Genomic DNA, 27,585 nt, shown 5'->3' on the forward strand with positions numbered 1-27,585 from the left:
TTAGTAGAGGCATATGACGCAAGAAAGCAAGCTTATGCACCATCACCCAAAAAAAAACAAAAAAAAAAAAAAAAACCACTTCCATTTCACCCCTCCGTTCATTCGAAATACCTGTCCAGCTGAGCCTTAAATTTATTTAGACTATCAACTTCCACAACAAGGGGTGGAAGTCTATTCCACCAGCCACCTACCCGCTGGCTAAAGGCAAATTAATGCACATCTGTCTTTTCTCAATTTGAATTTATGCCCTCTCAGGTGATTATTCTGAGAAAGAGGAAGAATCCCATCAGCATTTAACATGCTCAAACCATTCAAGGCTTTATACACCTCTATGAGATCACCTCGCCGGAGCCTAGTTTCCAGACACTGTAATTTGCAAAACTTAAGCCTTTCTTCGTAAGAGCAACCCTTTGTTCCATTCACTAACCTTGTTGCCCTTCTCTGTACTCATTCCAGCAGCTCTACATCCTTCTTGAAATGAGGCCTCCAGACCTACATACAGTACTCAAGGTGTGGCCTGACCATTGCCTTATACAATGGAATAATCACATCCTTATCCCTGTTAGAAAAATTCCTGTATATCATTGACAAGACACCATGAGCTACTCTTGCAGCCCGTCTGCACTGCTCAGAGAGCTAAATATCAGCCTGCACAATTACCCCCAGGTCCTTTTCATTCTCTACCACTGTTAGTGCAGTAACACAGAGTTGATGCTCTGGGGTTGCTGTTTCCCATATGTAGTACTGTACATTTGTCAAAGTTAAACTTCATTTGCCACCTCTCAGCCCATCTGCTCAACCTTTCTAGATCCTGTTGCAGCAGCATAGCGTCAGTAGTGTCCTTAACAACCCTGCCAACCTTTGTATCGTCTGCAAACTTGGACATTAAGCTTGATATACCATCATCAATATCATTTATAAATACAGAAAACTATAATGGACCCAACACTGAACCCTGAGGGACTCCACTAATAACATTAGTCCACGATGACTAGTTTCCATTGATTGCCACTCTCTGTCTTCTCCGCCTAAATCCCTCACAACCATCCCTTTATCCATAGCAGCAATTTGCCTCCAATGCCACACTGCTCCAAAATGTGTGCAGCAGTCTTCCATGTGCAACAGTATCAAAAGCCTTTCTAAGATCCAAATATATAATATCAAAGTTATTCCCTGCATCCAGTTCTTTTGTGACTGCATCATAGTATCCAATCAAATTGGTCGTGTCCTAGCTATAAATGAAGTCTTGTCTAGATGATTCTGCAGTGCTTCTTTAACCAGTGCCTTCATTAATTTTCCTGGAACAGAAATTAAACTCACAGATCTATAATTACTTGTGTCAGCCTTTGATCCTCCTTTGTGAATTGGGGTCACATTTGCACATCTTCAGTCTATGGGTATTTCCCCTGAGTCAAGGAAGCTCTCATAATTATGGCTAAGGGTTTCCTTACTTCCTTTGCTGCCTCCTTTATAACTGGATAGATCCCATCCACTCTACGTGCCTTTCTTGTGTTTATCTTCAACAATTTCTCCTCCATTTTAATCTCAGTTATTACAAGATTATCTGGCTTACTGCCAGAGATGAATACACTTCTGGCATTCCCCTCGCTGAATAACTTCTCATGTGTGAATGTAAATGCAAAATATTCATTTAGTTTGTTAGTTACCTGAGCAGGATCATCAACAGTTGAACCATCGATATCAAGTGGACCAATCTGATTCATCCCCTTTCTTCTACAGTTTACATAAGTAAAGAACTGTTTTCTATCATAGGCTTCTGTATCACATGTTAATTTGTATGCATTTTTCTTCTCTGCCATATGTCTCATTAGTTCTTCTGACATCCATTTAGGCCTAAACCTTGAACAATATTTCTTAGTTGGTATGTAAAGCCTAGTAGCTTCCAAGATAAGTTCTTTGAATGCTTCCCATTTTGAATTTGCTGTTGGTAACATCATCAGTTGGTCCCACTGTATAGAATTTAAATACTGTTTCAGACCATTGTAGTCGCCTTTACGAAAGCAAAAACCCTTCCCTTTACCCCTGATGGTAGTTACCTCTTTGAGTAAATCCCACTTCAGCACACTGTGATCACTGCCACCTAGTGGTTACTTTATCTGCAGATTCTTAATGCATGAAGAATCACTACTGATAATCAGATCAAGAGTATTGCTCCCTCTAGTTGCCTCCCGAACATGCTGATTTAGAAAACAATCATCCAATAATTCCACAAAGCCTTCCAAGTGTGTAAGTGACCAACCCACAAATTCCAGTCAATATCTGGGAAATTAAAATCCTCCACTATAAGACTCTCTGATTTACTGGCCCACTCTATTTCCCTGTACAGTTTCTTATTATACTCATCAGAGTCATTAGGCCTATAGGACACTCCTATTCTCAATTTGAGCTCCTAATGCTTATGTCACACCAAACTGATTGGACACTGCATTGTCCAGCGATGTCAACTGGCTTCACTTCCTTGAATTTTATGTGTTTCTTAATTAATAGCGTAACCCCTCCTCCCTTCCTATCCTGTCTATCCTTTCTGTACACATTGTACACCCCAAATTCCAGTTCTGCATTCCTTATATCTGTGTGACACCACGTCTCTGATATCCCAACAATATCTGCCTTTGATATTTTGAGCAATACCTCAAATTCATCAAATTTATTTACCAAACTCCTGGCATTGGTGTACACGCAAGTATAGGCACCTGTTCCTATTCTTAGCTACCCTAACACAACCCATGTGTTTACTTGTACTGCAATGACTCTCAGCAGTCTCTGAATATATCCTGCATCTTGTTTTCCAGGCTGCTGCTCATTCCAATAGAAGCAGTGCAAGAATCACTTTCACCTCTGCCAGTGGCTACTGTTAATCTATTAGTCCTTGTATCTCCCTAAGCGAGCAGTTTTCCGACCCACCTAACACTGCCTCGATAGCATCAGCAAATATTCTTGCAACCTTCCTATTTAAGTGTATCCCAATCCTGTAGAAACATTCACTCCTGTTAACAAGTACAGACCAGGCAATCTTTCCAGGGCCGTATTGATCGACAATTCTCTCATCATATACTCCCTCCTATCGTGTCTGGGCAGAATTGCAGACACTTTCAAATTCAACCCTAATTCACGGCTTTTTTTCAACAGTGACCTGTACTTGTTAAGTAATTCTGGAAGACTGATGCACAAATTGGAGCAGTGTGGCATTGGAGGAAAATTGCTGCTATGGATAAAGGGATGGTTGAAGGGGAGAAGACAGAGAGAGAGAGAGAGAGAGGTAATTAATGGACACTGCTCATCGTGGACTAATGTTATTAGTGGAGTCCCTCAGGGTTCAGTGTTGGGTCCATTATTGTTTTCTGTATTTATAAATGATATTGATGATGGTATATCAAGCTTAATGTCCAAGTTTGCAGACGATACGAAGGTTGGCAGGGTTGTCAAGGACACTACTGACACTATGTTACTGCAACAGGATCTGGAAAGGTTGAACAGATGGGCTGAGAGGTGGCAATTGAAGTTTAACATTGACATATGTAAAGTACTACATATGGGAAACAGCAACCCCAGAGCAACATATCAACTCTGTGGTACTACACTGACAGTGAAGAGAATGAAAAGGATGTAGTACTTTACAAATGTAAAGTACTACATATGGGAAACAGCAACCCCAGAGCAACGTATCAACTCTGTGGTACTACACTGACAGTGGTAGAGAATGAAAAGGACCTGGGTGTAATTGTTCAGGCAGATATGAAGTTCTCTGAGCAGTGCAGATGGGCTGCAAGAGTAGCTCATAGTGTCTTGTGAATGATATACAGGAATTTTTCTAGCAGTGATAAGGAGGTGATTATTCCCTTGTATAAGACAATGGTCAGGCCACACTTTAAGTATTGTATATAGGTCTGGAGGCTTCATTTCAAGAAAAATGTAGAGCTGCTGGAACGAGTACAGAGAAGGGCAACAAGGTTAGTGAATGGAACAAAGGGTTGCTCTTACGAAGAAAGGCTTAAGTTTTGCAAATTATAGTGTCTGGAGACTAGGCACCGGCGAGGTGATCTCATAGAGGTCACCTCACCGGTGCGATCACTATAGAGTTCTCATAGAGGTATAAAGTCTTGAATGGTTTGAGCATGCTCAATGCCGATGGGATTCTTCCTCTTGCTCAGAATAATCGCCTGAGAGGGCATAAATTTAAATTGAGGAAAGACAGATGTAGGATAGATGTGCGGAAATCTGCCTTTAGCCAGCGGGTAGTTGGTTGGTGGAACAGACTTTCATCCCTTGTTGTGGAAGTTGATAGCCTAAAGAAATTTAAGGCTCAGCTGGACAGGTATTTCGAATGAACGGAGGGGTGAAATGGAAGTGGTGTTTTTTTTTTTTGGCTGATGGTGCATAAGCTTGCTTTCTTGCATCATATGCCTCTACTAATGCTAATGTAGATGCAAAATACCTATTCAATTTCTCAGCAACCTAATCAGGATCATCAACAGTTGGCCCACTGACATGAAGTGACTCAATGTGATTGAAAATCTTCCTTCTACTGTTAATATAAGCACAGCTGCTGTTCTTTGTCAGAGACTTCTCATAATCTGCCTTAGTTTGCCTACCATCCTTTGTGACTTGTTTGCAAACTAGTTTATATTTACCATAGGCTTCTGTATCATCTGATAATTTATATGCATCCCATGCATTTTTCTTTTCTGCCACATGTCTGAACAGTTCATCTGACATGAAAAGCCTAGAAACTTCTATGATTACTTCTTTGAATGCTTCCCAGTTAGAATTTGTTGTTGGTAACTTCATCAGTTGGTCCACTGCACTGAATTTAAAAACTCTGAAAGCACTGTAGTCACCCTTACAAATGAAGCAAAAGCCTTTTCCTTTACCCTTGTTACATCAGCTTTGTCTTTAATTAAATTCCACATTAGTACACTGTGATCACCGCCCCCAGTGAGCCTTTTACCTGCAGATTATTAATGCATGAAGAATCGTTGCTGATAATTAGATCAAAGGTATTGCTTTCTACTGTTAACTCTCTAACATGCTGCTGTAGAAAACAGTCATCCAATAAATCTAGAAAAGCCTTGTTAGAGTGTGAGTATCCAACCTACAAATCCTAGTCAACATCTGGTAAATTAAAATCCCCCATTTTAAGACATTCTGAGATACTGGCCCACTCTATTTCTCTGTTTAGCTGTTTGGTATACTCATCACTTATTTGACCTATGACACACTCCTACTCTCCTCTTTGCTTTCCGAGTGCTTATGTCACACCAAACTGACTCAACATTTCACCAGCCACCTATGTCAACTGTAAAATGTACAAGTTGTTAGAAAAAGTAACAACTTGTGCATCTTACTTCTCATATTCAAATTCTGCATCGCTTATGTCTGAGTGACATCACATCTATGCTATCCCTAAATGTTTGCATTTGATGGATTAATCAGTACTTCAAATTCATTAAATTTATTTACAATGCTCCTAGTATTAGTGTACATGCACAAGTTGTTAACCTGACACAGCCCATTTGTTTATTTGTTCCATGATAATCCACAGGATGGCTTGAAATCACCGGCAGCTTACTTTCCAGGTTGAAGTTATGTTCCAATAGAAGTAATGGAAGAATTACTTTCAACTCTTCCTGTGGCTCTAGTTAATCTATTAGTCTGTGTATCACCCCAAGCTAGCAGTTTCCTGACCTGCCTATCACTGCCACAGCATCAGCAAATATTCTTGCACCTCTTCTATTTAAGTATATCTAATCTCTGTAAAAACAGTCTCTCCTGTTAACAAGTACAGACCATGATGTATAAAATTCAGCATGGTCTGTGCTTGTTAACAGGAGAGATTCTCTTCAGGGCCAAATTGATTGACAAGGCTGTCAACATGTACTCCCTCCTTTGTGTCTGGGCAGAATTGCAGACACTTTCAAATTCGATCATAACTTGTACCTTTTTCCCCACATAGCCCTATAATTGTTAAGTAATTCTTCACATTTCCTACTCTTAATATCATTAGTACAACAATATCACTTGTTTTATGCCTTTAAAAGATGATATCTGCTCAACAACATCATCGGCTTTTATCCCTGACCGACTTACCCTTGTCCTATTCTACCTATGATTCTTATACAGCATACTTCCTGTTTCCCTGACAATAGAGTTACCGACAATAACAACCTCCTGTGAGACCATAGCATTTTGTCTTGGGGATTGCTGTTGTGTTGCCTGATACATGTGTGAGTTCTGGTGTTAAGTTTGGCAGCCAAGAGATTGCTGGGTCCACATTTTAATTCCTTCATGGGCAACCACCCTAGTCTTCGAACTGTGATAAATGCGCATAAGAATGCTGAATTTGCATCCAATATCCTCACACTCTTTGCACAAAAAACACAAAGACATCCCTCCCCTTGGCTGCATCATGTCCTGTTCCAGAAAGGTCCACAAACATTGTGCAAGTTGCATATTTAGTTAGGCCATGATTCGGAGAAGAATTGTCTCATTTGGCTCTCCCCAAGCCACAGCACATCTGCAACTTTGTACCCATTGCTTTGTTGCTCTAGTCTGAGGCATGATTTCCATTTAAATACAATTTAATTGATTAACAATAAAAATTAATAAAATTAATCAATTTAGCATTAGCATTGATGCAAGTAAGCAATCTTATATAGCATCAGCCAAAAAACACACCTTCCCATTTCACCCATCGGTTCACTCCAAATGTTTGTCTAGTTCTGTCTTGAATTATTTAAGTTGTTGACCTCCACTACAACAAATAGAAATTTGTTCCAACTATCAATTACCTGCTGGCTAAAGGCGAATTTCCGCTTTGCTGCCTCCTTTAATATAACTGGATAGATTCCATCCACCCCAGGTGCCTTTCTTATGTTTATCTTTAACAATTTCTCCTCCACTTTACTCTCAGTTATTACAAGGTTATATATGGTCTGACAAGTTCAACACCATTCTTTGTTCACCTACACCATAGTGGACCGTGGGCAACCTATATGGAAGCACCTGATGCATGAGTTCCCACAATCATTACCTTTTAAAACTCTGTAATAGTAATGGAGGCATGTGATGCAGAAAAGCAAGCGTATGAGCTTATGTAGCATCAGCCAAAAAAAAAAGAAAAAAAAAAGCCAATTTGAAACATCCATTCCCTCTAAAAGTTTGTCCAGTTCCTCCTTGAATTTATTTAAGCTATTAACTTCCACAATGACAGATTAAAGTTTGTTCCAGCAATTAACGAACTGCTGGCTAAAGGCAAATTTCTGCACATCTATTCTACAACTGTAATTCCTCAATTTGAATTTATATCTCCTCAGGTGAGTAATCTGAGCAAGAGGAAGAATCCCATTAGCATTGAGCTTTCTCAAACCATTCAAGCCTTATACACCTCAATCAGACCACCTCACAGGTGTCTAGTCTCAAGAAGCTGCAATTTGCAGAACTTAAGCCTTTCTTGATAACTGCAACCCTTTGTTCCATTCACCAATCTCGTTTCCCTTCTCTGTACTCGTTCCAGCAGTTCTACATCTTTCCTAAAATGAGGCCTCCAGATCTGTATACAGTACTCAAGGTGTTGTATGACCATTGCCTTATACCAGGGGACAATCACCCCTTTATCCCTGCTAGCAAAATAATTGATTTAATTAATTAATTGATAATACTACACTAAGCTAATAGATTCCTAAATGCAATCTATGTAAATATGATGCTGAAGCTATCAAGTTTGTGTTATACCTTATGCTATCATGTTCAAGATATACATTACACTATACTGTTATGTCATCAGAGTTTTAAATTAGTTATGTCCATACTAAAATAAAATTTCTTAGCTAAATACAAAAACAATATGCCAAAGAACGTTATTAGAACATTTGAGGCACTTAATTATTGCAATTAAAACCCTACTATCCAATTACACTACTAGTTACGTTTGGTATGTTGGTGTATTCACACCAACACACCGATACAATAGCTCTATGAATAATAATTTGGAACTCACAAAATCACTAGCTAAATTTAAAAATATGCTAATGACTGTGACTAAGACTATTAAACTATTTGTCAAACACAATGTAATATGTTAATTAATCAAATAGACGGTAAAACTTTCCAAAAAACTTATCCGTTCCCACTAGCTCAAAATTCTTTGTCTGCACATTTTGTTCTCCCATACCCATCTGTGGATTAATTCCGCAGTTCAGCTAAAAATAGCAATTAGTAAGGTTGGTTTTTTGTTCATGAAAAATTACAATCATTCTTTATTGAACAGTCCTCGTAGTATCAATAGAATACCCAGTATCTTAATTTTTTAAGTGAAGCAATTTTTTGGATTTGATATGAAGTCTTCTTTTTAAATGAAATTTTTCTTGTTGAGATATTATTTCCAGATTAATTAATTTTACTAATTTTATATCATTAGCAAGTATGTTAATTTCAGTAATGCAAGTAGCAGTGTGGAAATGATAGCTATTATAAATTAAAACTATTATAGTAAGCCAGGTGTTCACAAAGTGTGCCCCATGCCCATTTTTATGATGTTATATATAAATGTGAAGAAAATCTTTGTTCAAATTTTATAAAATCATAAGACGTGTACTAAGTAAAGTGGAAACTGGCTAACACAAAATGCACAGGACTTTCATAAATATTTCCTGTTAACTAAATTCAGTGGTAAAATTTTGATGACCAATTCCAGGAATGGAGAAAAACTGAGGGAACTGGACAGAATTGCAGTAGGAATTGGTTTGCAGAAAATATTTAGACCAGTATATACTGTGAAAATCCCCCAACTATTACAATTGTGATAATAAGATGCACTTGAAAACAATTCTCTTTCAAACCACTCTTTCAAGCGAAAATGGCAGTTCCACAAATTTGTGTATCGTGACCACAATGTCTCCCTTCTTTCATGCAAATATAGTAATTCTGTGAATTTGTTTATCACAATCATGTTTTTCATTTTGCTTTACAATTAACATAAAATTTTGTGTTGCTTAATTTAAAAAATACCATTCAAGGTTTCATGTGAAAATTTGTTAATTTTATGTACATTTTTTGCCAATTATATCAAAATTTATTCAGAAGTGTTGTTTTGTAATATGTATGTTGTGCGATGTATATATATATATATCAGTAATATCACAGCATTAACTGATATATGGCCCACTTACAATTTGTACTGTTGTATTTTCATCAATATTGGCCCACTGATGAAAAAGTTTGAGAACCGCTGTAGTAAGCCATCTATGAATATTTCTCGTTAATCCATCATACAGTATACAGTGAATTCATAAGAATATATAACAATAGTGACTTTTCTTTAATCCTTTGAAACCTAAATGGTAAAGCAGGTGATTTTTTTCATTGAACTATGGTTTTCTAGTCAGTAATAACAAATAAATATAACAAAGAAAAGCAATAATTATTTTTTTAGCTTTCGTAACATAGTACAAGGAAGCCAAAGGTTTATGCTGCACCAGCCAAAAAAAAAAATAGTAAAATAATAATAATAAAATAAAATAAAATAAATAATTAATAAATAATAAAAGAAAATGAAAGAGAAAACCTATGCATTTCCCTCCTCCCACAGGTAACTATCAGGTTGGCCTTTGAATTTTTCCAAACTGTCAGCCTCAACCACTCATACAGGTAACTTATTCCAGTAATTTATAACTTGCTGGCTAAAATAAAACTTCCTGCAGTCCAGTCTAAACATCTCCCTCAGTAACCAGAATTTATGACTCCTAGTTCTAGAATCATTTATAACTGAGAAAATTTCATCCTCATTTTACTTTTGCCTCTCAGAGCCTTTTCCAGGTTTCCTAGTTTCCAAGCTTGCAATTGACATATTTGAAGTCTTTCCTGATATGGATACACTTTTGTTGATCTTACCAGGTGAATTACCCATCTTTGGACAGTTTCAAGAAGCTCTGTCTATTTTTAGGGGCGGTCTCCACACTTGAACACAGTATTTCAAGTGTGGTCTAACAGTTTGTGGCATACTTTCAATTTTAAATCTTACATTATGGCTGGATATAAATATTTATTATTATTTTTTAACTTTTTATTTACAAAGTGTGGTCTCCACACTTGAACACAGTATTTCAAGTGTGGTCTAACAGTTTATGGCATACTTTCAATTTTAAATCTTACATTATGGCTGGATATAAATATTCATTGTGTTTTATTATTTTTTTTTAACTTTTTATTTACAAAATGTGTAGTGCAGTGTGGTGGCCTTCATTTTTTTTTGGCACTTATTTGGAAAAGCTCCAGGAATCACTAGCAGTCCCTATTAGTCATGCCAGAAATTTTTAAAGACTTTATCAGTTAGATGAAGTTAGTCAGTATCAGTTTCAAGGATTTTTCTTTCACATTTATTCCTGGTTTATCATCTCTGTGGATTTACTTAATGTGCATAACAAAGTATTGAGAAAAAGTCATGAATTAGGATTAAATTAAATTTGAGTGTCTGAAATTCAGCCTATACATGATAGAAAGGAGTACTTGATAAGAGCCTTTTCAATCAATTGAGCTCAAAAGACTCAAATGATTGACAAGCACGGCCCGTGGGGTAGAATTTTTCTCAGCGTGGTCCATGGTTGCTAACAGGAGAGACTATTTTTATAGGAATGAGATACACTTAAAAAGAAGAGGTGCAAGAATATTTGCTGGCGCTATCAAGGTAGTGTTAGGTGGGTTTGAAACTGCTAATTTGGGAATATACACAGACAAATAGGTTGATAGCAGTCACAAGAAGAGGTGAAAGTGACCCTTGCACTATTTCTATCTGTGAAATTTTTAGCTGCAAAAGCAAGATCTAGGGGATTACAAGGTTTGATGGAGTCCTCATGGCATAAGCAAATACATGGGCCATATTAGGGTAACCAAAAGCAAAAAAAACAGAGGCACACATATACTTGGTTGTGCACTAATGCTAGGAGTGTAGCAAACAAATTTGATGAATTTGAAGTACTGGTTAAGTCAATGAATGTAGACATTGTAGGGTTATTGGAGACATGCTACTCAGACATAAGGGGTATGGAATTTGAATATCATCAGTACAATTTGTATGAAAGTTACTCTTGCTTAAGAAACACATAGAATGGTTGTGCACCTAGCAGATGTGGGAGAACAGTGCAATGCTGAGTCAGTTTGTGATGTAAGCACTGGGAAAACAAAAATGATAGTAGGAGTGTTATAGACCAAATGACTGTGATTGTTATTATTTTATTATTATTATTATTGTTGTTGCTCTTATATTATTTCTCTCTGATTGGGGGATTCCACTCCGTGACGGGTACTGCTACCAAGTATGCGGGTGGTTGTAATGTCTGGTGTTACTGTTGGTCGAGGAAATCTCTGACTATCCTACAAGTGTTGTTCAGGATTGCGACTTTCTGGAGTTCCTTGTAGGTGTTCTCTGGGAGACCTATTGCTGCTAGGCTGCTATGTAGAGTCTTTGGCACCATACCGGTGGTTGATACGATGATCGGGATGGTTGATACTTCTTGCATATGCCACATCTCCTTGACTTCATGTCTCAGGTTCGTGTACTTCCTAATTATTTCCTCATGGGTTTTCTGGACATTGCTAGTGTTGGGCACTGTATGTCAATGAGGTAGGTAGCCTTTTCCATCTTGTCCACAAGGGTTATGTCTGGTCTGTTGTGTGGGATGGTCTTATTCATTATTATGGTGCAGTCCCAGTACAGCTTGTGGGTTTGGGTCTCTAGTACTGGCTGGGGTTCATACTTGTAGTATGGTACACTTTCTTTGGTCAACTGGTATTTCCTCGCTAGCTTCTGATGTATTATCTTGGCTACCTGGTCGTGTCTATGGGGGTACTCAGTGTGGGTGATCACCTTGCAACCCGTGGTGATGTGTTGGATCATTTCTGAGGCTAGGTGGCATCGTCGACATGTGTCATCTGACATTCCAGGCTCCTTTGCAATGTATTTTCTATAGTTTCTGGTGTTGATTGCCTGGTCTTGGATGGCCAGCATGAATCCTTCAGTCTCGGGGAAGAGCGTCCCGCCTGTGAGCCATGCATTGGAAGCAATGTTATCGATGTGATCTTGATGGAGGTCATTGTAGTGTCTGCCTTGGAGTGTCTTCTTTGCCCATCTTTCTAACTTCATTTCTTGTACTGCCTGAGCGGGAGGGGGTTTCTCGCTTAGGTTGAGGGATATATCACTTATCTATCTTCCTTATGGCCTGGTGGAGTGGTGCTGTGTTGTTCTCGAAGTAATCCTTCAGGTTAACTGTCACTGTTTTCTGTTGCTCTATCAGGCCTCTTCCCCCCCTCTTTCCGAGGTATTGTTAGTCTCTCCACTGCTGATTTCGGTGGTGTTGGCGACTCTTGGTCATCATTCTCCTTATCTTTCGCATGATATCTTCTAGCTCGGTATTAGTCAAATCTATGGCCCCGAATGTGTATATTAGTACAGGAGCTGCATAGGTGTTTATGGCTTTAACTGTGTTCCCTCCATTCAATTTTGATTTCAGCAGGCTTCTGAGTCTCCGATGATATTTTTCGGTCAGGCACTTCTTGATTTCTTCTGTCATAGCTTCTATCTCTTTACCAGTCGGCAGCTGGTAGTTTCAGCCAACTAATTTTCCTTGGTGCATTTTGTGGGTATTGCATTTGTCTAGACCAAATTCCATCCTGATGTCCTTGCTGAATTCTTCAGTGATCCGGAGTAATTGCTGGAGTTGCTTCTTGGTTGCTGCGTAGAGCTTGATGTCATTCATGTACATTAGGTGGGTGGGGTGTACAGGTTCTTTCTTCCTTCTTTGTCATAGCTTCGATTGACCACCATGCTCATACTTGCTGCCGTTGAGCATGGTGGATAGCAGGTTGAGTGCTAGACAGAACCATAGTGGGCTCAGAGCATCTTCTTGAAAGATTCCTCTTCTAATGGGGATTGGCCTGGTTGTGATGTTCTCGATCTTAATGGTGGTACTTCATTTTGCCATTGTTGCTCCTAGGAAGTTTGTCACTATCGGATTGATCTTATAGATCTTCAGGGTCTCTATTAGCCAGCTATGAGGTACAGAGTTGAAGGCCTTGCAGTAATCGATGTAGGCCATGTATAGGTTGCAGTGCTTCTTGAAGGCTTGCTCCATAACTGCGGCATCTATGGTTAATTGCTCCTTACATCCTTTGCTCTTCCGCTTGCATCCTTTCTGCTGTTCGGCCATTATGTTCTGACTCTCTAAGTGGTCTGATATCTTCTTAGTTATGCAGCTGGTCAGGATCTTGTACACTGTTGGGAGGCATGTGATTGGCCTGTATTTCGCTGGGTTTCTTGTATCTTCATCTTTAGGCTTCAGATGTGTGATTCCTTTAGCGAGAAACTTCGGGATTGTCTCGGGGTGCCTTATTATTTGAGTGAACTGCTCTGCTAGGTGCTTGTGTGTGCAGGTGAGCTTCTTGTACCAGTAATTGTGCATGTTACGAATTCCCAGGGTTCGGCAGTTATGGGTGTTCCTGATCAACTGTTTTATTTCTTCTTCTCAAATCTCCCACTCTTTCATATTTTGTATGTCCTTTGTTTTCTTCCGTTCTACTTCTATCCAGGGTGCTCTGCTGTTATGTCTTACTTCACTGCTCCAGATATTTCCCCAGAACTCTTTGATCATCTTCTTCTCGGGTGGTCTGCTTTCTGCTTTCTCGTGTTCACCCAGTTTCCTGTAGAAGGCTCTTTGTCCTCATTGAAGATTCGGTTGTTCATATTTTCCTCTGGGAGTTCTCTTTGTATCAGTGTAGTCTCTTACTGAGCACGAGGAGGTTCTGCTTCAGTGTGTCCAAGTATTCTCCTATTCTCTGATTTCTGGTCTCATGTTTGCTGTGGACGCTGTCTCTCTTGAGGATGCTCTTCACCTTTCCAATCAATTTCTTACTTCTATTACCCTGTTGGTACTGGGTCAACTGACCTATCTTGACTCTTAATTCTTCTATCTTCTGCTGAAGTCTTCTTTCCCAAGCTGGCAGTTCCTTCTGCAGTAGCAATAACAATCTTCTTCTGCTGCTGGTCTCTTGTTTCTTTTCCATTAATCCTAGTGGCTGCTATGGCAGCACAGTATACGGCTGTGTGGATAGCCTCCAGCGTTGCACCATTGTTGTCAAGGTAATGTGGCATTATTTGCCGATTGAGGTGGTCTGTTATTCTCCACAGGATTTTATTTGGCCTCTGCTTAGGTATCACGTGGGTTCTTAGGTATCACGTGGCTTCCACTTGTCTTCTATTCTGGATAGCATGATTTCGTCTCTTTCCACTGGCGCCTCCGTAGCCAGGTGGGCAGGAGCAGCAGTGCATAGCACACGCTTCTTGATTAGACCGGGGTTCGAGCCCGTGCCCACCAAATACGGAGGATGCAGAAAGGTCAGGGAATGACCACCGCATATCCCCGGAGCAATATGGCCTTAGTTGCTAATGCTCCTAAAAAACAAATAACAACAATAACAATCTCTTTCCACTTCAGCTACTCTGGGTTGTATTTCTTCTTGCTGTTCCTCCTCTGGTTCCATGGTATTCTGTTCCTCCTCTGGTTCCATATTGACCATAACTGTCTGCCATGGAGTGTTATTATTATTATTATTATTAGCTATATGGTGCAAGGAAGCCTGAGGCTTATGCTGCCCCAGCCAAAAAAAAATTCCGGAGTTACCTTGAGAGAGAGAAAAGTAGAAGGGAATCACCAAGAAAGAGAAAAATGATAATATCTAACTGAGGACCCTGGGTGTGCCAAACCCATACTCACCACATGTGAGCCTGTGGGGTTATGAGTATAATAAACAACTATACACACAAACTGAGCAGGCCATCAAATTGGAATGTTTTATAAAGGGGATTTTTAACTTTTATTGACTGAAATGTTTGGGTTGGTCATTTCCACAGTAGTAGCAAAAAATTTTCTGCATATATTGGATTGTTGTTGTTGTTGTTGTTGTGTTTAACGACACATAGGCTGCTAGGGCCATATTGTGTCTTTCTAATAGTGAATATATTTTATGATATATTTTATGATATATTCCTATACGATTTAGGAAAATAAATAGTTCTTTTTCATTAGAATCATCACCCAGAATCTGTAATAAATTTATTGATGACTGTGTATTAGCTATTGATTTAAAGGTGTTTAAGCGGATATTTTGAAAGTAGGGACAGTCCACTAACAAATGGCGAATGGTCAGTTGTACTTGACAGAATGTACATTGTGGAGCGCTGTCATTAGTTAATAGATATAGGTGAGTGAGGTGAGGTATGCCCAATCCTTAGCCTTCCTAAAATTATTTCATCTCACCTGCTTTTTCTGAAGCTGGATTGCCATAGCTTTGGTTCCGGTTTTATTTGGTAGAGTTTATTTCCTGGATAACCTTTCCAGATTAATGACCAACTGTTATAACATGCTTTATGGAGAATGTGTTTGTAATCTGTATATGGAACTTGAAAATTCTGTGAAATGGTGGTTTCTGGTTGTTTGGCTGCATGATCCACTCTTTCATTGCCAGCTATTCCAGAATGTCCTGGGATCCAGCAGAATGTCACAGTTTGGTTTAATTCCTTACAGGCAAGTAGCTTAGAACGAATCTGTTTTATTACAGGGTGAGAAGAGTTGTTACCACGTATTATAGCAGTGACAGCACTGAGTGAGTGAGTGAGTCGGTGTATATTAAAGTGGTTGTAATTAAAAATTCAGTTATCCGATCAAGAGCTAAATTAATAGCATAGAGCTCAGCAGTAAAGATACTGCATTCTGTTGGTAACGAAACAGAAATGGTGAATGAAGGGAAGATTGCTGCAGCACCTACTTGGGTCTCAGTTTTTGATCCATATGTATAGATTTTACAGGCCTCTGAGTTAGAAGAGTGAGTTTCATGTAACTGTGCGATATTGAATGGGGACAAGGCGTTCTTACCCCACTGTTGAAAATAGTTGTCGTAATTAACAGAAATATTTTTCCAAGGTGGATCAGGAGGTGTCATGTCCTGAAATATATTGCTGATGTCTATATTCCATGCTTGAGTGAGTTCTTTAAGTCTAAGTGCAGCAGGTCGGTTTTCATTTGGCTTACTGTTGTAAAATGACTCCCATTCGGTATTATACAGATATTTCCAACTAGGGTGGGAGGGAAGACTGCGAATTTTTGTGGCAAACATCAAAAGTAATGTTTTCCTCCGAAGATGTAAAGGTGGCTCATGAGCTTCGATATAAAGGCTCTGAACAGGGGAGGTTCTGAAAGCCCCTAGAGAAAGCGCACTGTGCTGGATCGTGTTTAATTGCTCTAAAGTAGTTCTTCTCGCAGAGTCATACACTGGAGAGCCATAGTCTAAGCGGGATCTGATGGGCTCAATAAAGATGGATCAGGGTATGTCGATCAGCACCCCACGACATAGATGACACACACACACCGGAGAATATTCAACTTTTTCAAGCAGATAGTTCTAAGATAAGCTACATGTGCTTGAAAGTTCAGTTTCTTATCAAGTACGAGGCCAAGAACACGGACAGTGTGAACAAGAGGAATTGAAATGTTATTGATCTTTAGCTCAGGATCGGGATGCAGTGACTGTAATTTGCAAAAATGAGTAGTGGTGGATTTCTGCTCAGCTAGGCGGTATCCATTACGTAAGGTCCACGATTCTATTCTGGAAAGAGCAATTTGTAACTGTCTTTCAACAGTATTCATACTTTGTGACTGGCAGGATATGGTGAGGTCATCTGCATACATGTATATTTGTATGGATTTTGGAAGTTCTTCCAATATGTGGTTGACCCGAATAGCAAATAGGGTAGCACTCAGTATGGAACCCTGAGGAACACCCTCTTCTTGAATGTGAGTTGCTGATAGCATGTTTTGGTATCGGACTTGAAAGGTGCGTAACCTTAAAAAGTTCTGGATGAATTGTGGAAGGTAGCCTCTCAGCCCCAACTGATGTATATCTTTAATAATACCATGACACCAAGTGGTATCAAATGCTTTCTGAATATCTAGGTTCACCATCACCAGATGTTGTCTCGTGACAAAACGTTACGTATGTTAGATTCAATTTTGAGCAGTAAATCTAGGGTAGATCTGTTTTTACGGAAGCCATATTGGTGATCGGAAAGAACGTTTTGGGAGTCTAGCACCCACATGAGCCTCTTATGCACCATCCTTTCAAAGATTTTGCCCAAACAGCTTGTCAAGGATATTGGTCTGTAATTCTCAACTATGGAAGGATCTTTACTTGGTTTTAGAATAGCACAAATGTAGGAATGACGGCATGAGAGAGGATATGTATTTTCTGAGAAGATCCGGTTATAAAAGAGTAATAGTATGTAGAGATCGGCTTCACATTGATTCTTCAGCATACTGTAGTGAATGCCGTCTGGTCCTGCTGCACTATTTGGAGATTTGCTCAAGGATTCTTTGAGTTCAGCTATAGAAAAGGGTTGATTATACGGAAGTGAGAGTCTAGTTGAAAAATTAAATTTATGACGTTCCTCAACAGATTAAATGCGTTGAAAGGAGGTGACATAAGAAGAGGAGGCGGAAATGTTATAGAAAGATTCTGCTAAAGCATTTGCAATGTCAGTAGAAGAGGATAGGTCCTGCCCATTCCATTGTATTATCGGGGACTGCTGCGGAGGAAATTTTCCATTGAGAGCTTGTATTTTTTTCCATATAATTCGAGTGTCAGTATTTTTGTTAATAGTTCATGCAAAGCTTATCCAGGAGTCACGTTTTGCTTTCTTCCTAATTTGCCTTGCTTTTGCTCTGAGTTTTTTGTATAAAATTAGGTTGGCAGTAGTTGGGCATTTGCGGAACCGGTTCCAAGCACGGTTTTTTTCTACTTTTGCTTTAGAGCAATCCGTATTCCACCACTGGTTTTTGTGTACATGTTTGCATTGGTCTGATTTTGGGATGGAAATTTCTGCTGCATATAGGATTTGGCTGGTAATGTGGTCAGTTACGTCATCAATATGTTGATGTTGAACAATTGAGTGTCAAGAAGGATACAAGCTGAGTAGTTTACCCAGTCTGCTTTATAAAAATTCCAAGAAGTACGGCCTTTTGGACATGACACAGCCTGGGTTTCAATTGAATTGATAATAGGAAAATGGTTACTGTGGAATGGATCATTCAACACTAACCATTTCATGCTTGCAAAAAGAGATGCTGAACAGATGGACAAGTCTATGGCTGAGGTAGTACCTGTAGGTAGTTGTATATAAGTTGGAGAGCCAGAATTCAGCAGAGTCAGGTTATGGTTATCCAGGAATGATTAAATTAATTGGCCTCTCCTATCCATGGTGGAAGATCCCCACAATGGATGGTGGCCGTTGAAATCACCGAATAAGCAGACAGGAGGCGGCAGTTGTGCGATTAGATTGTCAAGTTCAGCCAGGGAGCAAGGATAATTGGGCGAGATATAAATGGATGCAAGCGTTAATGATATTCCCAATGCCATCCGAACTGCAACAACTTCTAAGGAGGTTTGTAGCTGGAGATGTCTTGACGGTATAGTAGATTTTACAAGAACAGCTACGCCCCCACGGGCAGGACCATCAGAATCTCTGTCTCGTCTAAACATGGTGTAAATTTTGAATCTGAGAGAGACTTTTGGTGATAGAAATGTTTCCTGTAAGCATACACCTACTGCATTTGTTTGAAAAAGTAAATCACTCAGGTCATCAAAATTACTATTTAATCCTCTACAATTCCATTGTATGAATTTATTCATTGTTTCGATTTGATTGAATAAGATTGATCTGACTGTTTTTTCTGAGAAGGCTTCAGTCTGCTTTGTTTTGATTTTTCATTCTTTGAAAAGGTTGGGCGTCCTGTTTCTATGGTATCATTAGCATATAATTCTAAAACTGACTCTTCATCCTCTGGTTGAATATCAATTTCCATTTTCCTATTGCATTGTTTCCCTTTTTCTTGGTCTTCAACATTTGCTGATTTTGCTGTTTCGGGCAATGATGAGATAGCATCAGTTGGGATACTAATTGGTGTATTGTTAGTCTCATTGACTGTAAGTTTCTTTTTGGATGTTAGCAGCGCAGTTTTGGCCCAGGTGGAAAAAGAACTGCTTGGTTCTATGGAGACATCTGTTTGTGTTGCAATTGAGCGGCTACTTCTGGTTACTGATGCATATGATCTGCTAGGCATGGTTAACAGCACTTGCTTTTTTGCTTCACTTTATATTTCTGGATTTTTTTTCCTGTTTTCCAGAGATCACATGCTTTAGAAAATGCAGGATGGCTTCCTTTACAGTTTGGGCAAGTAGGAGTGGAAGCTGTACACTCTCCTTGGGAATGCTCCTTTGAGCTACAAATAGGACACACAGCATCGCCTCTGCATGCAGTCTGTGCATGGCCGTACTTCTGGCACTTAAAGCAGCGAATGGGATTCGGGATGTAAGGTCGAATCTTGCAGTTTAAATAACCAGCTTTGACAGAAGATGGAAGATTTGGAGTGCTGAACGTCAAAATAATGGACTAGTTGGTAGTAGGTTTCCATCTTTTTTGGTCATTATTCTCCGTGCATGTGTCACCTTTTGTTCGCTAAGCTCTTGTACTATTTCTTCTTCAGAAACAGTTAATAGGTCCCATTCACTGATAACGCCTTTAGACGTGTTCAGGGTGTTATGGGGCGTAACTGACACTGGAATATTGTTGAATGTTGTTAAATTTAACAATTTTTCTGAATGAGATGTTTTTGCTGCTTCAATTAAAAGGTCTCCTGATTGGAGACGCTTCACCATTTTAGGGGATCCAACAACCGATTCTAAACATTTCTGTATCAGAAAAGGTGATAGCTTGCCGACAGGTTGTGTGGACAATGAGTGCATTATAAGAAATGCTGGCAGATCTGAAATCTGTTTTTCCATCCGAAGTCTCTTCGGACGATTGGACTCATGTTCTGAGACAGAGTTAACAACTTTGCCGCCTGTGGGCTCCAGAGATGAATATTCACTGCATTCCATCGTTGCTCCTTTTAGCCCTGGAAGAGGGAATTCCTTCTCCCAGATTACCGGCCCCGCCACGTGGAGGCAGGAGCGGTGCCAACCAGTGACCAAGCGATCAGCACAAGAGGAGAGCAGTACGTTGCTAGCGATGGCAGTAACGTTGCAAGCGGGGTTAGCAGTAACGTTGCTGGCGTTGTAGCAGTGACGTTGCGAGCGGTCAGCAGTAACGTTGCGAGCGTTGGAGGATTTATGAAAGCACTAGTACTCGCCCTAGGAAAAACGCTAGAAAATCGTACTAGAAAGATCGCTTGGGAACTATCGCTTGGCACTCGGGGCCTGGATATATTGGATGAACATTCCCTATGGCAGCATGTTAGAAAGGCAACAAGGAAAAGCAATATCAATACTTTTGATCTTGTTATCAGCAGTGACTCTTCATGCATTAAGAATCTACAATTAAAGGACCTACTAGGTGGCAATGATCATAATATACTGAGGTCAGTTTTACTTAAGGATATAACTATTGTTAAGAATAAAGGGAAGGGATTCTGATTTTGCATAGGTGACTACAACGGTCTTGGACAGTTTTTATATTCTTTTCAGTGGGATGATGTTACCAACTGAAAATTCTAAAAGAGAAATAGTTAGGAATGCTACTAATCTTTTTATACTAACTAAGAGATATTGTTCAAGGTTTAGACCTAAATGGATGTCAGATGAAATGTTGTGACTAATGGCAGAGAAGAAAAATGCATGGGATGATTATCAGGAGATACAGAAGCCTATTGTAAGTACAAACTAGTTTCCAATCACATCACTAAAGGGTGGTTTAATCAAGCTAAGGTAGATTATGACACGTCTTTGGCTAAGAATGCAAAGAAAAGTAACAAAAAGCTATTTGCTTATGCTGACGCTAAAAGAAAAGAGATGAACCACATTAGGCCATTAGCTATGAATGGGATAATTACTGATGATCCTCTTCAGGTTTCTGAGAAATTGAATAATCCTATACTCATACATGAAGTTTTTAGGGATTGGAACATTTGACATATACCAAGTTATAACTGGGAGCTAAATGATTTTGTGATGGCTGAGAAGAAAGTGGAAGAAAAATTGTTGAAGCTAAAATTAAATATGGCATCTGGAACTGGATGAAATCTATCGAATTATACTGAAAGAATAAGCCAAACAGATAAGCAAATCTTTGGCCATAATTATAAGAGCATCCTTAGACTCAGAGAGGTCCATACACATTGGAGGTGTGCAAATGTCTCTTCTATTCACAAAGGGTGGATCAAAGAATAAAGTGAGTAATTACAGATCTGTAAACTTGATTTCTGTCAGGATATATGTAACTACTCTTACAACTGAATTTTTAATTTTTCTGGCCACACTGAGGTCTCAGTGGAGCCAGAAAAATGAGTTCCCTGGTTGTGCCCATTTGTTTAAAATGGGATTAATCATGGTGGAAATTAGAAGCTCAAAAATATACTTCATGTAATATATCACAGAGTAATGGACACGTTTAAATTCATTTTGCATTATTATGACAGAAGAGAGAACATTTTACATGTATTTGCTATATATCTATTATAGATATTTGTAATATATCTGATCACTACAAATGCATGCACCATATGCATGTGCTACACATGCACACGCTTGCTGATGTTCAAATTTAAATGCCTTTCTTTGTCTTGTAAACAAATAAAACTTTTAACAAAAAGTTTACTTACCACTTGCGGAAAATGAGAAACAAATGCCTGTCTCCAAACATCCATTGTTCTGAAAAATAACTAATCTTAAAAACCCAAACATATCTTTATAAAAATATGTAATGCAAATCAAAATAGTAGTTAATTCAATATGAAATTTGTAATAATTTCAGTGAAAATTTTACTTGAAAACAGACTTTATGGTGTGTGTATATATATATACCTATAAACCTTTGAGAAGTAAATTCTATCATTAAATTTTGTTTTTAATGATTATCATTTGAAAATAATTGAGGAGTGACACATACTAGGAAATTCTGATTTCAAAAGATTGAAGTCAAGTTGAATCATATATGCTAAATAACTAATTTAAGTGATTGCAGAAAACCGATGCTATGAGCGCTATAAAACATTATTGAAAGTAGTGGCCAAAGCCACACTTTTCTTATATAAAATTGAGAAAACTCAGTTTGCTACTTCGTGCATTGATCTTATGCTGTGGAGACACCTTCACCAGGAGTTAGTATTAGTATTAGCAGTGACAAATGACGCAAGAAAACTAGAAAAAAAAAAAAAAAAAAAGCAATAAAGCATCAGCCAAGAAGAAAAAGAAAAAAACCAAAAACTTCCCATTTCACCTATCCATTCCCTCCAATAGTTTGCCTAGTTCTTCCTTGAATTTATTCAAGCTATTCACTTTCACAAAAATAGATGGAAGTTTGTTCCAGCAATCAACCACCCACTAGTTAAAGGCAAACTTTCACACATCTATTCTGCAACCAATCTTCCTCAATTTGAATTTATGCCCCCTCATGTGAGTAGTCTGAGCAAGAGGAAGAATCAGCACTGAGCTTGCTGAATCCATTCAAAGCCTTAAACACCTCAATCAGATCACCTCATAGGGTGCCTAGTCTCCAGAGGCTGCAATTTTCAGAACTGAAGCTTTTCTTTGTATGAGCATCCCTTTGTTCCCCTCACCAATCTAACTGCCTTTCTCAGTACCCATTCCAGGAGCTCTACATCCTTACTAAAATAAGACTAACAGACCTGTATGCAGTACTCAAGATGTGGCCTAACCATTGCCTTATACAAAGGAATAATCACCTCCTTAACCCTGATAGCAAAATTCTGGTATATAAGTGGCAAAACTCTATGAGCTGTCCTGGCAGCCTGCCTGCACTGCTTAAAGAACTTCATAACTGACTGCACAATTACTCCCAGATGTTTTTCATTTTCCACTACCCTGAGTGTAGTACCACACAGGCAGTACATTATTCTGGGATTGCTGATACCTATATGTAGTACAGTGGACTCCCGCTAATCCGAACATCCGCCTAATCCGAACACGTTTCGGTCGGCGGAGAGGAAATTTTTTAGTTCGCAAAATATACGTTTTTTTTTGTATTTTCCAGTTAAATTTAAATGGCATTAATAGTACAAAAACATTTAGAATTCCACAAAACAATTGTATTTTATTGTAGTACTGTACTAATACAAAATTAATAAATCAGTGTTTGACATGGCCTATTAAAATTACAGATCTATACTTACACACCAAAACAGGAACCAAAGTCATTTTTCGGAAGTAACAAACTCTGTTAGTTTCTTTTGACGTAACGATGAAAATCGGCTAGAGGATGCTATGTTTCGCCACCGCTTCATAAACATGTAGTCTGCCGGTGTAGCGCTGGGATGTTGTTCTAAGTAGCGTAAAGCGAGGTCAAGGGCCGCTGTCGCGTCTGTGTGCGACACAAGTTGTTCCACAGAAACACCGGGCTCGTCATCATTCTGCTTGGAGTCTTCTTGGGTGACAGCTGCCACGATGTCCTCATCCGACAGGTTTTCATGACCTATTCCATCCGCTGCAATCCACTCGTTAACGTCAGATTCTATTGCTTCCTCGCACCCGGGAATTTCCTGTACGAGTTGAATTAATTGTTCTATGTCATTGTTTTCATCGGAGCTATTGACAAAGCTGAGAGAGGGCCATAATTTCTTCCATGATCTTTGTATGGACTGCTCGGTTACACCCTCCCACGACTCAGCAGCCCAATATACAACATCTTTTAAGTTCACTTGTTTCATTTTCTCATGTAAAGAAAGTGAATTGGTGTTATCTTCTATCAAGGACCTAAGATATTTCTTTCTGTATGCAAGCTTGATAGACTGTAACACCCCCTGGTCCATGGGCTGTAATAACGGTGTTACATTAGGCGGTAAAAAAAGCTGCCTTTATATCCCCTGATGTCAACTCGGAAACGTCTGGGTGGGACGGCGCATTGTCCGTGAGGAGAATGGCATGAGGTGGCAAATCATTTTCATTGCTGAAACGTTTCACTGCTGGGACAAATTGATTATGAAACCACTCAATGAAAAGCTGTCTGTTCATCCAAGCTTTTTTTTGACTTTTATAATGAACTGGAAGATTGTTAATGTTCATATTTTTAAAAGCTCTCGGCTTCGCTGATTTACCGATCATCATCAAAGGTAGCTTGTGATTTCCTGAAGCATTACTACAAGCTATCAACGTCACTTGCTCCTTATTCATTTTAAAACCTGGGGCACGCATTTCTTGTTGAGATGCTAGACTTTTTGTGGGCAAAGCCTTAAAATTTAAACTTGTCTCATCAGCGTTATATATCTGCTGAGGTGAATAATGTGATACCAAATCAGTGAACTCACCCAAATATTTCTCTGCTGCAGCATGATCAGCTGATAATTGCTCTCCGGTGATCGTTAGCTGGCGAATCCCATGGCGCTTCTTCCAGCGATCAAACCAACCGGTACTCACACTAAATGATTCATCACCTTTCATTAGTTTGTTGAGATGAATGGCCTTTTCTCTAACAAGAGGTTCACTTAGGGGTGTTCCCCTTCCTCTTTCCTGAGTGAACCACGTGAATAAGGCTTCATCAAGCTTGTAAAACGTTGAGGGCCTTACTGTTTGTCGATTTTCAACTGATTTTTCTGAAGTAGAGGTACAAAACTGCTCGATCTTTGCGCGGTTTTTTTTCCAGTCAGTTACTGTGGCCTTGCCCACTCCAAACTCTATTGCTAATTTCATTGCACTTTCTCCCTTGTCCAGTCTTTTCAAAACTTCCAGCTTATCTTTCAACATACACGTTGTGTGTTTCCATTTCGTGGCCATTATGGCAGCAGACTGAACTAAACTAAACTGTAAAATGTAATGTAGAGCGAAGATATAAACATTCACGTTTAATGCACAATGTCGCGTGCAATTAGTCATAGTGTGGAGGGGGGGTTTGCTTCCGGTGTGTTATGCTCGCGTACAAACGCTAGTAGACTTACTATACATTCATTCCTTAATAAACCAGACCTGTTTTACTGCTTGCTTCTGCATTATTGCAGTTATTCGGCTAATCCCAAATTCTGCTAATCCGAACAGGGCTCGGTCCCAATTAGTTAGGACTAGCGGGAGTCTAGTGTACTTTGTTGTACTTTGCATATGTCAGTGTTAAACTTCAATTTACACTTAGTCCATCTGCCAAATTTTTCTAGATTTTGTTGCAGTAATATACCATCATTAATCACCTTGCCAACCTTTGTATTATCTGCAAACTTAGACATTAAGCTTGATATAATTTCATCAATATCATTAATAAATACAGAAAACAATAATGGGCCCAGCACCAAACCTTAGGGACTACACTAATAACACTATTCCATGAAAAGCAGTTTCCATTGATAACTACTCTCTGTCTTCTTCTTCTCAACTTTATCCATAGCAGTAACTTGCCCTTAATACCACACTGCTCTAATTTGTACAGCAGTCTTTTATATGCAACTGTATTGAAAACTCCCCTGAAATCCAAGTATATGATATCGAAATTATTTCTTGTATCCAGTTCCTATGTGACTGCATCATAGTATCCAAATCGGTCATGTAAGATTTTCCCTTAACAAAACCATGCTGTAACTGAAGTATAACTGCACTCCTGTCTAAATGATCCTGCATTACTTCTACTTCTTTAACCAGTGACTCCATTATTTTCCTTGGAACAGACATTAAGCTAAGATATATTTGTACATCTCCAGTCTATAGAGATCTCCCTTGGATCTAAAGATGCTGTCATAATTATGGCTAAGGGTTTGCTTACCTCCTTTGCTGCCTCCCTTAATATAATTGGATAGATCACATCCATCCCAGGTGCTTTTGTTATGTTTAATTTCAACAATTTCTCTTCCACTTTCCCCTCAGTCAGAATCATTTACAAAATCATTTAGTTCCCTGTTAGAGTTTGATAAACTACAGGCTGGCCTCGATTAACGGGATTATTTCGTCTCACAAGTGCATCGCGCAAAACGGAAATGCATTAATCGAATATAATAATCAATAGGAAAAATTATAACTGGTCCTTGACCTTCTGGAATGTCTATAAAGAATTTTAAAAATACCTTTTAAATAACTTTTTAACTGTATACGATGTAAAATATAATGAAAATAATTATGGAATTAAATGTTTATTGTATAAAACAGCGGTTCCTAAACTGTGTGCTGTGGAATATTTTAAATTTTCGATGGAAGCACAACGATACTTGACATCTGTTGGACACCGCACGAACTACTAGCTCGAGGTAGTTCACAGTTTCAACATTTTTTACTAAGTTGTTTGGACCTAACTACTAAACGGAATGGTTAGGTATTTCTTTTGGTCTAGGTGTGCCGTGAAAAAATTACTGAGACACTAAGGGCGCAATGAACCGAGAAAGTTTGGGAACCTCTGACATAAAATACACAATGAAGAAATGACTGTTGCGGAAATATTTGAACAGTGTTGACTTTCTCTTTTCATCAATCAATTTCCAATAGCTGACAATCTTCACTAGGTCCTGGCGAAATAAATATCGCAGAGAACCTCGCACCTTTTGTTTGAGGTTCTCTGCGATACGAAAGATTTCATCTAGTTCTTTTACCGTTATCTCCTTCGCGGTAACATTTTCATCTGGCTCATTTAAAAATTAGAACTTTTAAATGCAAGTCTGCATTGACTTTATTAGTGGATGGAACACACCGAGGCGGGCAGCAGGCAAACGTTTGTTTATTGCCCGTCCAACGCACGGTAAGCTTAACGCGCAATTCAAATATTTTTCAACTATCGCATAAAAAAAAAAGATTGTGTTAACTGGAAATTTGCATCGTGTAAAGTGAAAAGTGGTATAGTTTTTCAAATAGCGGTAACTGAAACATGCGTTAATCGAACTCGCGTTATGCAAGGCCTGGCTGTACTGGACCCATTTCTCTAAAGAACTCCTTAGGTGAGAATGTAGATGCAACCTATTTATTCAGTTTTTTGTCAACTTGAGTAAAATCATGAACAGTTGAACCACTGATATCAAGTGGACCAATGTGATTTATTTCCTTCCTTCTAGTGTTTACAATAAGTAAAGAAGTCTTTGCTGTTTTTTTTTTTTTTTTTGCATCCTGTGTCAAAGATTTCTCATAATCTGCCTCGCCTTGCTAACCTCCTTTGCAACTTTATTACAGACTAGGTTATATCTACCACAGGCTTCTGTATCACCCAATGATTTATGTATATCCCATGCATTTTTCGTCTCTGCCACAAGTCTCATTAGTTCATCTGACATCCTTTAAGAGTAAGCCTTGAACAGTATTTCTTAGTTAGTATGAAAAGCTTAGTAGATTCTATGATTATTTCCTTATATGTTTCCCATTTAGAAGTTGCTGAACATCGTCAGCTGGTACTATTGTAGAATTTAAAAACTGTCTGAGACCACTGTAATCACCTTCATGAAAGCAAAAGCCCTTTCCTTTACCCTTGACAATAGTTATGTCTTTATGTAAATTCCACATAACTACATTGTGATCACTGCCACTTGGTGGGTCTTTTACCTGCAAATTCTTAATGCA

General features: G+C 38.8%; 1 protein-coding gene across 4 annotated transcripts in view; it reads right to left on the reverse strand.

Moving 5' to 3' along the window:
• LOC150084726 (cytoplasmic dynein 2 light intermediate chain 1) overlaps window positions 1-27,585 on the reverse strand; it is a 245,046-nt gene that overhangs the window by 41,030 nt on the left and 176,431 nt on the right. For all 4 annotated transcript variants that reach the window (XM_090376577.1, XM_090376579.1, XM_090376576.1 and 1 more), the window contains one exon: window positions 21,717-21,765. In XM_090376577.1, the coding sequence (XP_090232703.1) occupies window positions 21,717-21,765 (49 nt within the window). The remainder of the gene's footprint in view (window positions 1-21,716; window positions 21,766-27,585) is intronic.

This window comes from Mastigoproctus giganteus, chromosome 6 (assembly GCF_048544385.1).
Source record: "Mastigoproctus giganteus isolate SK-2022 chromosome 6, ASM4854438v1, whole genome shotgun sequence".
NCBI lineage: Eukaryota > Metazoa > Arthropoda > Arachnida > Uropygi > Thelyphonidae > Mastigoproctus > Mastigoproctus giganteus.